At 46.4% G+C, this 16,406-nt stretch overlaps 1 protein-coding gene across 3 annotated transcripts in view; it reads right to left on the reverse strand.

The window, feature by feature from the left end:
- The window catches only part of EFNB1 (ephrin B1), a 100,574-nt gene that overhangs the window by 14,331 nt on the left and 69,837 nt on the right, over window positions 1–16,406 (reverse strand). For all 3 annotated transcript variants that reach the window (XR_014225508.1, XR_014225509.1, XM_082263976.1), the window contains exon 2: window positions 9,864–10,141. Coding sequence is in view for 1 of the 3 variants with exons in the window: in XM_082263976.1 (XP_082120102.1) it covers window positions 9,864–10,141 (278 nt within the window). In the remaining 2 variants the exon portion in view is untranslated. The remainder of the gene's footprint in view (window positions 1–9,863; window positions 10,142–16,406) is intronic.

Here is a 16,406-nt window from a genome sequence, read left to right on the forward strand (position 1 = left end):
GAGTGCGAGAGGGGAAAAGGGGTCACCCAACACGAGAATGGCTGGAGGCATTATGAATAGCAGCAATTCTGCACACAGCAGCTGGAAAACCATAAAGAACCCAAAATACGAGGGTGCAACATTTTCATAGCAGTTGGTTGTATATGAAGCTGGAAAACTATACAACTTTGCACGGAGTTCAGCTTTAATAAGGGGGGTAGATGCCAAGCGGCTTAATCCTCAGTTGAAGACGACTGTGAGAGGGGGGAAGTTGCCAGTCCCGAGATTTACACAGGCCAGTCACACAGTTAACCTTTGTGGACTTACATCCTGGTCACCTCCCCACCCCCCGAGCCTGTGGAGCAGGGGCAAGCTGAAGGACCATTGCCATGGATAAGATAAAAAGGTCTATTTTTCAATGTCTATTTATGTACATGTAAATATGCTTTTTTGTTCCTTACTCAAAATGGGCGCTAGCAGCTCCCCCTCCCATTAAGTGAAGCTCATGTAAATAAGATGGCACCTCCATCCAAGACTACACCCAAGATGAGGACACCTAGATCCTGGAGGAAAGTTTACCTTGCATGGACAAGACCAATTATATAACTCTATGCTTATGACGTACTTGCCCATGACACTAGCCACTCGCCTATTTAACCCCATGTATCTAGTAGCAATAAGGTATCATTTACCTGATCACGTTTCAGTGTGGTTCTCGTGCATGCACCAGATTATATAGACTAAATCAGGAAGGGGGCAGATACTCACCAGACGATTGGTCTAATCCAAAACACTGTCACTCCGATCTTTCTTCCTAGCAGCATGTTCCTCACCAGTATATTTTGATACAGAACTTCGCAGGCCAGTCACACAACCATTGTGGCCTGACATCCATGTCACCTCCCCACCCCCTCCCCCCAAGCCTGTGATTGGAAAGTAAAGGAGCAGGGGCAAGCTGAAGGAGCATAACTCTGATCTTTCCGCCTAACAGCATGTTCCTCACCAGTATATTTTGATACAGAACTTTCCGCCTAACAGCATGTTCCTCACCAGTATATTTTGATACAGAACTTTCCGCCTAACAGCATGTTCCTCACCAGTATATTTTGATACAGGACATCGAAGGCCAGTCACAGTCAGCCTTTGTGGCCTGACATCCAGGTCACCTACCCACCACCCGAGCCTGTGATTGGAAAGTAAAGGAGCAGGGGCAAGCTGAAGGACCATAACTCTGATCTTTCATCCCAACAGCATGTTCCTCACCAGTATATTTTGATACAGAACATCGCATTGGCTCCTAGTGCAGCCTTTCCCCTCTCAGTCTGAGCTCTGCTTAATGAGGGATTAAAAAGGAGAGAAAAAAGAAAAAAAAGGGGTCAAGTTCAAATTTTTACACTAGATGCATTAACAAATACATTTTTTTTAGTCTCCTGGGTCTCCCTGCAGTGTTTGGTTTCTCCCTCTGACCTACACTAAATGCTGAACAGTATGGAGGAACCGCCAACCATTGTGGGGTACCCATGGCTTGACACGCCCAAGTAGGTCGCTTCCCCCTGTCAACTGCAGCTTAGGAATGGCGTGGCATTGAGTTAGCATGGGAAGCAGCAAAGTTAAACCCCCATAATAAAAAATGATTAATAAAATGGTGTATTCCATGCTCTTCATACTTGTCATTATGAGATTAGGTTTTCTGTAGTCTGATTGACCCTGCTGCTCTCTATCTCCCCCTTCTGTCCATGTCCCCAATTCAGCTGAAGATTTTGCAGCTGCGGTGGCAGCTCTGCACATACTCCGTTTTCAGTGAGTTTCTATGCTGAGCATTTCCTCCCCATTACAACTGAGAAGCCCATGTGACTATAGAGTCACATGTGGGCATATACACAGTGGTAGGATGGACTTCAGCTTTAAAGTTAGAAGTTGACCAAGACCCTTTACCCTTGAAGGACCCCCCCCCCGCTGCAAGGGTTAACGGCTTGTCAAGCCTAGGGGGATGATTAAGAGGCCAATATACTTACCCGGTTCCTCACTCATGCAGTCTTCCTCTTTGCCAAAAGACCAGTTCCCTGAAGCCTCTCTGGTTGCAGCTCTCGAATGTCATGTACAATGTAGGACCAGCAGTCCTGCATTGCACATAAGGATGCGGAGAGCCCATCCACAACCTATATGTGTTGGCTTCGAGTGGAGTAAAGAGTAAAGCCTAGTACACACGCAACGATTATCGGCCGACCGATCGTCCGTCTTTTGTCCAGAGTGCTGTTTTGTTGGATGGAATGTGCCTTGACTGCACACGAATTTTCTCGCCCAACAAAATTCTACTTCAGAAGTGATGTCATGTGTTGGTTTGCTTTCTTTGTGTTCTCTCTTCTCTGAGCATGCCCAGACTTGCTCATTAGATTTTTCCCTTTCGAAATCTGTCCTGCTTGCACGAAAATCGGCCGTGTTTAGACGGCAGACAAAAATTTTATAGCCTGCACACCAGATTTTTTTCAGCCGAAAAGTCGGAGTCAGTTGTCAGAAGCATCATACTAACAAGCCGAAAATCGGCAGATCGTCGGACAAAAATTCCCTGCCGATTTTCGACGCGTGTGTACGAGGCTTTAGGCAAGTATATCATCCATTCAACATTCCCAAAGCAAAACAAGTACTTAACCCTTGGCAGTGGGGAGAGGAACCCACTGCAAAGGTAAAAGGTTTCTCTGCTTCAAAAGAAAGGAACTCACTGCGATGGTAAAGGTTTCTCAGCTTCTAAGGAGCCCACTGCAAGGGTAAAAGGTTTCTCGGCTTCTAAGGAGCCCACTGCAAGGGTAAAGGTTTCTCGGCTTCTAAGGAACCCACTGCAAGGGTAAAATGTTTCTAGGCTTCTAAGGAGCCCACTGCAAGGGTAAAGGTTTCTTGGCTTCTAAGGAGCCCACTGCAAGGGTAAAGGTTTCTCGGCTTCTAAGGAGCCCACTGCAAGGGTAAATGTTTCTAGGCTTCTAAGGAACCCACTGCAAGGGTAAAGGTTTCTAGGCTTCTAAGGAACCCACTGCAAGGGTAAAGGTTTCTCGGCTTCTAAGGAACCCACTGCAAGGGTAAAGGTTTCTCGGCTTCTAAGGAACCCACTGCAAGGGTAAAGGTTTCTCGGCTTCTAAGGAACCCACTGCAAGGGTAAAGGTTTCCCGGCTCCTAAGGAACCCACTGCAAGGTAAAAGGTTTCTCGGCTTCTAAGGAACCCACTGCAAGGTAAAAGGTTTCTCGGCTTCTAAGGAACCCACTGCAAAGGTAAAAGGTTTCTCGGCTTCTAAGGAGCCCACTGCAAGGGTAAAAGGTTTCTCGGCTTCTAAAGGAGCCCACTGCAAGGGTAAAAGGTTTCTTGGCTTCTAAAGGAGCCCACTGCAAGGGTAAAAGGTTTCTCTGCTTCAAAAAAGGAACCCGCTGCGAGGGTAAAAAAGTTTCTCAGCTTTGAAAGAACAGAATACAGAAACTCCTCCAAACTGGATGTCCAGAAACATGCTGCAATCACGTTCAGAGTGGATTCTGATTTAGATAGTAAATAGAATGGTTACTTTACCAGCGATGTGGTCTAGTAGTAAAAACAGAGGCAAACTGTCCATCTTCATGGCTTCCTGCGCAAACACCGCAAAGGCGGCTCTAAGCCGATCCTTCATTTCACAGGGCCTTACACTTCTATCAGATGCTGAGCACAGCTGTGCGTACCAGTGGACGGACGCGGAGATAAGGGTTTGGATTCCGTCAAGGTAAGAGCCGTTACACATCATACTCCAAAGAGTAGAAAAAGGTTCTAAAAACAAGGCAGCAGAGGGAAACAGATGTGCATATTGGGCCATCCGCGTTTTATAAAAACCAATTACTTTGGGATAAAGATAACGATCTCTATGCATTTTTTTTTTTTTAACACATGGACAGCAAGTACACGGGACACGTTTTGGAGACAATGAGAATCATTTTAGCAAAATCAAAATTCTGGAGGCCTTTGAATTTGGAAAAGAAAAATTGCAGGAAAAAAAAAAAAAAAAAAAGTCCTCTTACAAAAGCCAAGATATGCAAAACGGGACAGCTACCAGTTAATTGTCCTATCTCAAAGTGCAGCTCCTCAACCAAAGTTCCTTCAGGAGGTAGCTAGGTTTCCTTTAGGTTTTGGATGGAGTAGGAGGGGGTTAGGACTCGTCAGGTCTTATTAAGGTTTGTGTTCCTGCTGGGACAGGTCAGCCCATTTGTCCTGGTGACCAATGTCACTAAAACAGAGTGATGAGAAATCCAAAATGCGATAGTCATCAAAAACAAGGCTGCATCCTCCTATGGGGACTGTAAGAGGGGAAATTCTCTCACTTTGAGAAGATTTCTTTTCAATTTTTTGCCCTGTGGCCGCTTCTTTCAACTAGGCCACCACCAACCTAACGGTAGGCCTTTTTTCCTCCAACCAGGCCACCACCAACCCAACGGTAGACCTTTTTCCCCCAACCAGGCCACCACCAACCCAACGGTAGGCCTTTTTCCCCCAACCAGGCCACCACCAACCCAACGATAGGCCTCTTTTCCCTCCAACCAGGCCACCACCAACCCAACGGTAGGCCTTTTTCCTACAACCAGGCCAACACCAACCCAACAGTAGGCCTTTTTCCCCAACCAGGCCACCACCAACCTAACGTTAGGCCTTTTTCCTCAACCAGGCTGCAATATAAAAGTGGACCCTTCACACCCCAGTGACCACCAATGTAAAGGTGACCCCTTCACCCACCCCAAACTCCAACGTAAAAGGTGCCTCTCCTCCCCACCAGCTGTCAAGGTAAAGGTGCTCCCCCCATTTCTTCACTGGCCGCCAACACGAAACTGGCCTCCTTTCCCCTGCTTTATGCCAATGTAAAGGTGGCCCCTTCCCGCTAATGGCTGCAAATGTAAAGGATGACTTTTCTAGTCAGTCACTTTAATGCCAAAATCCTATCTGGGCACTAGGGGCTGTGCGACCTTTGCGTTTGTTTGAGTTTGTGTTTTTTTATAGCCCCCATGTTTAGTTCCTTCAGTGTAGACACCTAGCCTTACCATAACCCGCCCACTGCGATTACGCCTCAACCCACCTTACTGCAATGCCATCTACCCAGGAGAAAGTAGGACACATTTTTTTGCCCTGTATATCCTACTCATTGTGTGGTTGGCCATGCTGCAGCCCCAAGTGTGAGCCCCACCACACGTCTAAACTTAAATGAAGCTTCAACATGTCTATTTCAATCTGTTCTTTTAATTTAAAGAATTTATAAGGCCACTATGGGAAAATTTTTATAATGTCTCAAAAGTCCAAAAGGACCCCATGGCTCCATTCAGCAGAGGAAAAATACAGTGTGGCTCTGTTAGGAAGCATGTGTGGTCCAGACTCTTTGCTCACACCCTCCGGGCCCAGATGAGAGCGTCCCACACAGCACACAGGCTAAAGATCAGCCCGAGTACGGTTCAGAGACGAAAGACGAGGCCCTAGGCATGGGCACAAAGGACTGGAAGAAAAGCAGACAAGCAGAAATCTGTACACACCTAATGGAGCTGCAAAATAAGAAGAGCGAGAGGGAGGACAGAAGACAAACAAAGCGTGCAGAGATGTAATCTAAATGAACCCCGATACCCAAAGGATCTGCAAAATGTTTTTCCTGATTTGCTGGACACCTCCGCCTGGCAGCTGAGGACAGAACGCTTCCAGATGTGCACTGCTGCGAGAGATCTCCCCCATGCATGCTCACACCCGCTAGCCAGCCGGTGCCAGGGGCGAAGGCTGAAGAAAAAATGACAAAGAAATACCAAGAGAGAAGAAAAAGGGGGGGAGTTGGGGGGGGGTGGAGAGTCCGTCTGGAAAGAAAGTGATTTTTATAGAGAAAGAAAAAGCAGGATGTGACTGGCAAGTAGGAAGACCACATCTGATGACAGCCATAGCCAAGGGGCTTTTTCCTCCACCCATCCACCACAGCACTGTAAATACAGGAAAACTCGTGGGCTCGCTCCCCTTTCTGCTGTTCTGGAGCCAGAATCCGAGAACAAGCGAAGCACACCCTTGGCGCTGCCATTTCACGCTCTGCAAGCCCCCGGATCCCCGCGGTGAGGCTGGCACAGCCGGGTCAATGAGCATGCTTCTACTGCAAGCAGAGTCTTCTTCTCGCTCCGTCTGGCCCAAATCAAATGCGGTTTCCGGAACCAGGGGACAGCCTGTCACATGTGGGCACATCAGGCAGGCTGGTGGAAGGGGAGGCCAGCAGCCTCCTGAATGGTTTTCTTCTTTTTTTACATTTCTTTCCACTGGAAGAGCGAGGACAGAAACACAAAACTTTCCAGCACTTGCGTTTGAGAGTTTTCACTGGCACCATGAGAAATAAACAGGCTGAGAACATAAAACCAGTGCCAGCGGTCCATTTATAGCCATACGTAGTCCATGCCAGCACTTGTCCCACGGTTGTCTGGATATAATCACTCTACAGCCATGATGAAGGCATCTCCAAGCAGAGAAAACCTTCAGTTATACTTAACCACCGCGGTTGAGGAATTTAAAGCCCAAGATAGATTCACAAGACGCAAATAAAAGCATCTCTGTATTATCATGAAGTTCAATTAGTTTTTATTGCCACGGGTCAAGTGCCTGAATTTGACTTGGTATCTACCTTATACAAGTCTAAAACATTAGCCAATTAGGTGTGCTGCTCACAAATTAACATGTTGATAGGAGCGGAGGTTGACCTCAATCAGCCTTCTGCATTTTTTTTTTTTAGGAGGGGGCAACTCCATATTAACCAGCCACTGGGGGAAGGGGGCAACTCCATATTAACCAGCCACTGGGGGAAGGGGGCAACTCCATATTAACCAGCCACTGGGGGAAGGGGGCAACTCCATATTAACCAGCCACTGGGGGAAGGGGGCAACTCCATATTAACCAGCCACTGGGGGAAGAGGGCAACTCCATATTAACCAGCCACTGGGGGAAGAGGGCAACTCCATATTAACCAGCCACTGGGGAAGGGAGGCAGCTCCATATTAACCAGCTCCAAATTAACCAGCCACTGGGGAAGGGGGCAACTCTATATTAATGGCCATGGTTTTGAAACCGGATGTCAAACCTGCTACTATAGGTTCAATTGTCAGGTGTCCACAAGCCTTTGGCCATATTGTTTAAATGTACCACCCCAACCGAACACTTTAATGAAACAGATGGGACAAGATTCAAAGACTTCAACATTTACCTTCCAAGTGCTAACTGCAAACATACCAGCAATTACGAAACATGAAACACATCGCTGCTTTACTTAGATAGTACACAAATTAGGTTTTTGAACGAAATCCACCTTTCATATAGTTCCCACACTCTAAGCAATACAAATCATTACTACTGCAAGAGGAGGGGGAAGAGTTTACATTTATTGCAGTGCCCTGGGCTGCAATAAACCTTACCATGACCCTAAACTGCAGAAACCCTTCTACTTAACAGGCCATGAGCCCCGCTAAGGGGAATACTTGAGATGTACTCCACACTGCTGCGTGAGCACATTTCACACAAGAATGGTGGGAAACATAGGCACTTTAATTATACCGAAGGACTTAATACGGAACAGAATCCAGGTCTCATTATTTACATTTGCTGCTCGGAATCTCTACCGAGACAACTTTCGTTAACTGGTTTTTAATATCGGAGGAGGACTAATTGGATCTATAGGACGTCTTCTATTGCTTAAAAAAAAAGAAAAAATAATAAACGAAATAAGTCAGTCATTTACATATGTGCACCAAGCTTGACCTTGGACACAATTGAGTTGTACCAGTTAACGGCCAAAAGAAATGGTAGTTTTAAGGTATTGAGCCTTTCATACAAACAGGTTTTCGTCCCGGACCATTACATCACTACACGACCAAAAGGTATGTGGGCTTCCCTCCAATTGAGTTTAGTTCCCATTGAAGGTTCCTGGTAACACCAGGAACCTTCAATGTATGATGGAGTGTTACCAGGAACCTTCAATGTATGATGGAGTAACACTCCATCATACAAAGACATTGTAGACAATTGTGCTCTTCCAACCTTATATTAACAGTTAGGTGAAGACCTTTTCTATTTCAGCACGACTGTGCCCCCCGTGCACAAAGCCAGCTCCATAAAGACGTGGTGTGACCAGTTTGGTGTGTAAGAACTCCATTGTCCTGCACAAGGACTTGACCTCAACCCTACTTTTGAAAGGCCTTTTGTATAAAGTCTTCTCAACAAACCTCAGTACCTGGCCTTAACCCTACAGAACACCTTTGGGATGAGGTCTTCTCATCCCAAAGGTCTTCAGTAGGTTTGTGGTCATGGAGGAACTTGTGTCCTGCACAGAGCCCTAACCAACTATTGGGATGAATTGGAACCCCAATTTTGAGCAAGGTCTTCTCATCCAATCATTAGGACCTGACCCTCACAAATACTCGTTTGGCTAAATGGGCACAAATTCCCAAAGACACATCTTGAAAATCTTGCTGTAAGCCTTCCCAAATAGTGGAACCAGGTATTTAAAGACATTTATGTGAAGGAACTTGAATGGCACAGAGAACTGACCTCATCCCTACTGAAAATCTTTGGGATGAACTGGAATGCCGATGGTGAGCCAGGTCTTCCCATCGGACATCAGTACTTGAACTCAGAGATGGTTACAAATTCCCACAAGCACCTTCCAAATTCTTGTGAAACGCCTTCCAAGAATGGAGGATGCAAAGTAGTGCAACTCCATAATTGACCTTCTTTGGAATGGACGGTCCAACAATCTCATATGGGATGATGGTCAGATGTCCATATAGTGTCTATAGTTACATATTTAGGCTCATTATAGGCCCAGCAGCCAATGCCAAGCCCCCAAGTTTCTTTCTGCATCAAAGCAGGTTTTTTTTGAGGGTAGCAGGACAATGTGTAAATACTTTGTCCAACCTGGTCAAATCTTTACAAAATAAAGGAGCCAGCTCAAATTATTGATGGCCAGGAGATTGATGGCCGGGAGATCACTAACTAGTATAGAGTTGCTATTTGGTGGTGAAATGAGTGTTCCGGTACGCAGCAGTGGTATATGTCCTGGGTCCAGGTGATGCCAGATCTTGGTTGAATCCTGGGACAGTATCTAGGCAGTAGGAGACTCCTACTCATAATGACCTGGTCAGCATAGAGTTTTCTTTTTTCCAGTCACCATGGCAAACAGGAATTGTTGAGCCCAGTTTTATGTATAGCTGGACATCTTATTGAGAGATAATGGAATCCACCAATGAGTTACCCTGTCCCCTTAATGCCTGGTGTATCATCCTATCCTTCACAACATACTAGATGACCTATCGGACATCCAGCATCTCACAACTTTCTGTAACGGGCTGACACAGCTGCACTTAAATCTTAATCAGCATCGTCAACCATGCCCGGGTTGTACTCTGCTGGACTATCTGCTCCCCTCTCCATGTGCACACATTTAGCTCTTTCACACAAAAAAAAAAAAAATGCTGCCACGATACCCAGAAACCATGCCCAAGCACTGTGTAGGGAAAGGGTACTTGGGAAATGTAGTTCTGGGGGGGGCGTGCCTTGGTCAACAAATCTATTTCTTGTTCCCTTCCCCTAGCAACTGCCCCTTTCACAAGCCTGGTGGTGTCGTCACGGGGGGGGGGGGGGGTAATAAAAAGTGGTTTCTTGCTACAAGAACAAAATAAAAGAAAAAAATAAAGCTGAAGCGACGTAAAGGAGAGGAGGGAGGTTTGGCGGTATATTTGGGTTATTGCTATACAAATCCTTTAAATGCCCCAACACATAGTCAGCTTTTATAATGCATCGTATGGTCGTAGTATAGGAAGACAAAGTGCTAAGGCCGAAGTTAACAGCAACGTTGCCACCACACCATTGCGGAGGAACTTACATGTGATGTAGTAGTCCTGGTTCCTTCTGAACTCCAGGCCCATGTAGTTCGGGCTAAACTCCTGGAATTTAATGGTGAATCGAAATTCTTTATCCGGCTGGTTGCACGTAACCAAGACATTGGGATCCATAATGGTGCTGCAGGATTCAGCCTGTTCTTTGCGAACCATGTACAGCTTGTAATACTCATAAGGCCGCGATGGCTCCCCCTTGGGGCAAATAATGTCCAATCGGTCTCCGATCGCTGGGTGAATAACCAAGCCCTTTCCTGTTAGGAACCTGCAGAGGATAAAAAAAAAAAAACACATTAGATCATGCCTCGGCTTTATGCCCAATTTTTTTTTTTTTAGTACCAACACCCACATATTATCACTGGTTCAGCAATCACCTTCTAAGCTCCCACCTGCTACCATACGATCACACCTTTAGCTACTTCCCACATCGCACCACACCTCCTGCTACTTTCATGGCACTCTTTTCAACCACACGGTCGGCACACAGCTTGTGCTACTTAAAGCTGTGACAGGATGATGATTGCAAGGGATGGGCCAACTAGTAGAGAAATCCAAGAGACTAAATCAGGCTATCTGGAACATCAAATGCCGGCAGCGAGGAAGTAGCACTGCAAAATCCACAAACTCCCGTGTGCTGCAGGGATGTGTAATGGGGTTTGGCATTTGGATGGCACCCAACATAATCAAAACCTGTATGGAAACTAGGCGTGGGTATCCCCCAGGCTGTGCAGGCACCTGGCATCCAACAGGAAAAGTAATAGTGAGAAATTTGTAAGGTCTGTGCTGCTCCAAGTAGGTCAGGTAGGAGAGGAAACAAAAATAAAAAAAAAAGCACACGGGGGAACAGGTTCTAAGGCATGGGTGCTCAACCTGTGGCCCTCCAGCTGATGCAGAACTACAAATCCCATGAGGCATTGCAAGGTTGACAGGTACAAGCATGACTTCCAAAGACTGAGGTATGATGGGGCTTGCAGTTCCGCAACAGTTAAATGGCCACAGGTTGAGCACCAATGTTCTAAGGCACATGTGTCAAAAACAAGGCCGCAGGCCGAATCCGGCCCTCCAGGCCATTTCATGTGGCCCTCATACCTCTCCTGCAGCTGCAGGAGAGCTCAAGCCCCTGTACTTTTTGCTTTCCAGCAATGCCTACACCTTCCCAGCAGCTACACAAGATAAGGGGGGTTCACTGTGATGTAAGGAAGGGTGAGGGACTCAACTTCTGATGGTGGTGAGGCTCTTAACATCTTAAGGGTAGGGGATGCTCTGGACATCTAGTCTTACAGATACAACCGGCCCTTTTGAGGGCAAGCATAATGCTGACGCGGCCCGCAATTTTAATTGAGTTTGACACCCCTGTTCTAAGGCATCTACTGCTGATAAGGGGCAGGCAGTCACATTCCAACTGTCCTCAGGCCGGAGTTGGCTAACAGGGCCCTCAACACATACAGTTGACGTGCCCAATGTGCACGCAGATCAGAAGGCAGACATGCTTGACCTTCAATGGTCGTCATACCGCTGGGGAAAACGGACACGTGGCAAGACTTCAAAATATTCTTGACAAACACCTACAACTTTATGCGAAGGTGTGCTCATCCTTTTGAGTCTTAACTAGGTCAACTTTTTTCTTTTAAGTGGCGATCCTGCCAGAAACAGCACTTCCTGTTGGGCCATATAAAGTCACTGTCTTGCAATTGGCCGTCTTTGTTAGCCGTTAGGTTTGCAGGAGCTTTTCCCTGATAAGCAATTCAATGGCCAACTGGCATCAGAAGTTTGGGGTTTCTGGCACATGATTATCTCTTTAAAAAAGGCATGGGTGCTCAACCTATGTTCCTTCAGCAGAACTACAATTCCCATGAGGCCTTGCAAGGCTGACAGCTACAAGCATGACCCCACAGAGGTATGATGGAACTTCTGATAGTAGTTCTGCAACAGTTGGAGGGCTACAGGTTGAACACTCATGCCTTAAACTTTAAGGGGTGTCAAACTGATGGCCCTCCAGCTGTTGGACTACAAGTCGCATCATGCCTCTGCCTGTGGGAGGCATGCTTGTAACTGTCAGCCTTGCAATGCCTCATGGGACTTGTAGTTCCGCAACAGCTGGAGGGCCGCCAGTTTGACACCTGTGTAATAGGTGTAATAGGGACGATCACGTGCCAGAAATCCCACAACAGCTGCTGCCAGTTGGTCATTGGTCTGATTATCTTCTGCAAACCCAACTGACCAACGGCCAGCTGCCAAATGCAAGACAGTAACTTCATATGTCCAATCAGGAAGTGCTGTTTCTGGCAGGATCTCCATTAGGAAAAAAAAAAGTTTGACCTGGTTAATGGTTTGCTCAAGAAGGCAATTTTTTCAGTTTGCCATGTTTAGTTGCCATGTTTAGTTGTATACAGATTTTGGGTTTACATACACACACTCATTCTGTTCAGCCAGATTCAGGAATCTCTGCCAGAAAAAACAGCCAGATCCTCTATCTCCCAGAAGACCACACTGCAGTTTTGCAATGCACCCTCACCACCCAAGGCACTTTGTAGCCAATGATTAGCGCATGGAAGAGCGTAAAGTAGGGAAAAGTTGGACCCTCTGCCAGGTTTATGCTGTGTCCCCACTGTGGAGATTCTCCTAGTGCCCCGATGACCATGGTCCTCGAGACAAAGTGAAATACTGAGCAAGGGATGAGGGAATGGTAATAGGGACAAATGTTGTGGTGATAGCAAAGACGGGAATACGTCTTACTTTGGAGAAATTTCCTCTCGTTTCGGCTACTAGAGGAGACGTAAAGGGAAATCCTACAGTTGGGGACACAGACAGTAAAAAATTAATGGCATCTTTGGCTCTAAAAGTAGGAAGAAAGAATGCAAACTGACTACGCTGGGACAGACCCCCTTCCATGCCTAACACAATCAGTTAAACAGGGGTTCTTTCCAAGGAATACTGGCAGGATCACTGGAGATTAACAGTCTTCGAGGCATTTCAGAAATTTCAATAGGCTTAAGGGGCAATGCAACATAGACCCCAACCTTTTAAAACTTTATTCTATGGTATTGACGCACAGATAGAATGTTGCGATGCATCCTCACCACCCAAGGCACTTTGTAGCCAATGATTAGAGCATTGAAGAGCGTCGAGTAGGGAAAAGTTGGACCCTCTGCCAGGTTTATGCTGTGTCCCCACTGGGGAGATTCACCTAGTGCCCTGATGACCATGGTCCTCGAGACAAAGTGAAAGCCTAAGCAAGGGATGAGGGAATGGTAAAAGGGACAAATGTTTTGGCGACAGCCAAGACGGGAATACGTGTTGCTTTGGAGAAATTTCCTCTACAAGAGGAGAAGTAGAGGTCCTACAGTTGGGGACACAGACCGCAAAAAATGAATGGTATCCTTTAGCTCCAAAGTAGGAAGAAAGGATGCAAACTGACTACGCTGGGAAAGACCCCCTCCCATGCCAACACAATCAGTTAAACAGGAATGGGGTTCTTTCCAAGGAATACTGGCAGGATCACTGAAGATTAACAGTCTTCGAGGCATTTCAGAAATTTCAATAGACTTAAGGGACAATGCAATATAGACCAACACTTTATTCTATGGTCTTGACGAACAGATAGAATGTACAGACTTCATCAAGACAACGGTCCCAGAGCACCAAGAATCTGGACCATAAATCGACAAACTTTCTATATGAAAAAAAAAAAAAACATTTAATTAAAATCAAGTTCCCACCAAATTTATGGCACAACATGCAGAACGGGGCGAGCACATGCCCTACTTTGATCCTATGGAACATGGGGCATGCTTTGTGTCCAAGAGAAAGAAGTGGGTTAATATTTTACTCGGTTGGCAGGCAGGAAGGCCTGGAGTCTTCTAGGTCTACATAAAAGATATATTTCTACACATAAATATATATATTGCAGTCTCCAGGGGGAAGGAATAAAGCCTCGGCAGGGCGTCCCCAGCAGATTCAGACGCACAGCACAAAGGCCGTCTCACAAGAGCCTGTAAGTTCTGCACATTCCTCTCTGGCCGGTTCCTTGGGAGAGCTATCAGGTGGCAGGCCCCAATTTTCTTATTGTTCAGGGAGGTGTTTTCTGATGGGAAAGGTGAAGAGGGGATTTGTGAGGTCTGAAAAATGATCCCTCCGAGTTGGGTAAACAAGAATTGCTTTGTTACCAGGCAAGATTCACAAGCTGTGTGATAAATGTGTGCGTTTAATGTGTGTGCCGGCAAGGGTGGAGCAGTGTGCTGAGCACGGCAGAAGAAAGACCCTATAAAGAGCACACTTGGGGCAAAAAAAAACAAACTGAAATACGAAGGGTGGTGCTGCTTGTTTCATGGGTGGAGGTGTGTGGAGAGCACAGCGGGGGGAAAGACCCTATAAAGAGCCCACTCGGGGTAGGAAAACTGGAATACGAAGGGTAGTGCTGCTCGTTCCAAGGGTGGAGGTGTGTGCAGAGCAAGGCAGGAGGAAATATCCTATAAAGAGCCCACTTGGGGCAAGAAAGCTGAAATACAAAGGGTCTTATTGCTCATTACAAGGGCGGAGGTGTGTGCAAAGTATGGTGGGGGAAATACCAAAGTGCCCAATTGGGGCATTAAAAACTGCAACACCTCCACCCTTGAAACAAGCAGCTCCACCCTTCATATTTCAGAGTATGGCAGGGGCAAGACCCTAATAAAAAGAGCCCATTGAGGGCAAAAAAAGTGTGGTTCTGCTTATTTTAATAGTAGAATGGTGTGCAGAACATGGCAGGGGAAAGACCCTATGAAGTGCCCACTTGGGGTAAGAAAACTGAAATACCAAAGGAGATAATGCTTGTTTTAAGGGTGGAGGAGTGTGCAGAGCACGGCAGAGGAAAGACCCTATAAAGAGCCTACTTGGGGCAAGAAAACTGAAATATCAAAAGGCAGCGCTGCCTGTTTTAAGGGTGGTGGTGTGTGCAGAGCATGGCACAAGAAAGTTTTCTTGCCCCAAGTGGGCTCTTTATATGGCCTTTTACCCCCACCATGCTCAGCACACATCTCCACCCTTAAAAACGAGCAGCACCACCGTTCGTCTTTCAGTTTTCTTGTTCTGAGTGGGCTCTTTATAGGAAGTGAAAAACATGGGGTGGTACTGCGTTTCCAAGGGTGGAACAGTGTGCAGAGCATGTCAGGAGAAAGACCCTATAAAAAGGAGCCCACTCAGGGCAAAAAAACAAATATCAAGGGTGGTGCTGTTTATTTTAAAGGTGGGGGGTGTGTGCAGAGCATGGCAGGAGAAAAACCCTATAAAGAGCCCACTCAGGGCAAAAGAACTGAAATACGAAGAGTGGTGCGGCTTGTTCCAAGGGTGGAGGTGTGTGCAGAGCATGGCAGGAGAAAGTTTTCTTGTCCCAAGTGGGCTCCGTTAATGGTCTCTCCTGCCATGCTCTACACACACACCTCCACCCTTGGAACGAGCAGAACCAACGCCGTATTTCAGTTCAGGGCTCTTTATAGGGACTGAAATATAAAAGGGTGGTACTGCATAATTCCAAGGGTTGAGGTGTGTGTGGCATGGCAGGAGGAGGAAGACCCTAAAAAGAGCCCACTCTGGCCAGGAGAAAAAATATCAAGGATGGTGGTTTCTCGTTACTGCAATGGTTCTTCCCCACTTTGCTTCCCCACAGTCTGCAGCCGCCCTACCAAGACTCTACATAATGTGGATCATTTCCAAGCATTTTGCTGGGCTCATAATTAAAATTCAAGGTTTGGATATTTTTTTACATAAAAACAATGTTCCAGCTTGGGCCAACCATGTATATACCATACCTGAAGATTACCTCAGCTGGAAATCACTGTAATGGGCATCATTACTACACTGCTACTACAGTGACCTACTAGCTCCTGAGTGACTGTCTTGCTGCACCAGGAGGGGCAGCTGTACGGCACAGGCGCCATTCAGAGATCACTTTGCATTTTCTCAAATCGTTCTTCTGGATGGATGAGGTGGAGAGTCAGGTGATGAAGTCCTGCTCTCCACCTCGTCCATTTAGGAAAGGATTGTATTCCCTTAGGAAATGCAAAGCATCCCCTAAATGGCGATTTTCTCAAATCGTTCTTCCGGTTGGATGAGGTGGAGAGTCGGGTGGTGAAGTCCTGCTCTCCACCTTGTCCCATTTAGGAAATTATTGCATTCCCTTATGAAATGCAAAGCATCCCCTAAATGGCGACCATGTCCAAAGGCCAACTCCTCCAGTGTTCACAATCCTGTAGGGCAGCTGCTGGCCACAAGACTCAGAAGCTAGTGGAGATCACTGTACTAGTGGTTGCCTCCTAGAGTGATTTCCAGCTTCTAGAGTGATTCCACAGGTATGGTGTATACACAGTATTTCCAAGCTGGAACAATTTAAACCAATATCCATACTTAGATTTCTTCTTTAGGTTTGAGCTTCTTCAAACCTTATGAATATTAGTATGCACGTTTTTCGGGAGTTTTTAGGCTTGGGGATTTTTGTTTTAGCCAGTGGAAAGCTAGTACTAGGAGGCACGAACACGGTTTTCAGGAGCTCCCAT

Source organism: Pelophylax lessonae (genome assembly GCF_965119305.1).
Source record: "Pelophylax lessonae genome assembly, chromosome: 7".
Lineage (NCBI taxonomy): Eukaryota > Metazoa > Chordata > Amphibia > Anura > Ranidae > Pelophylax > Pelophylax lessonae.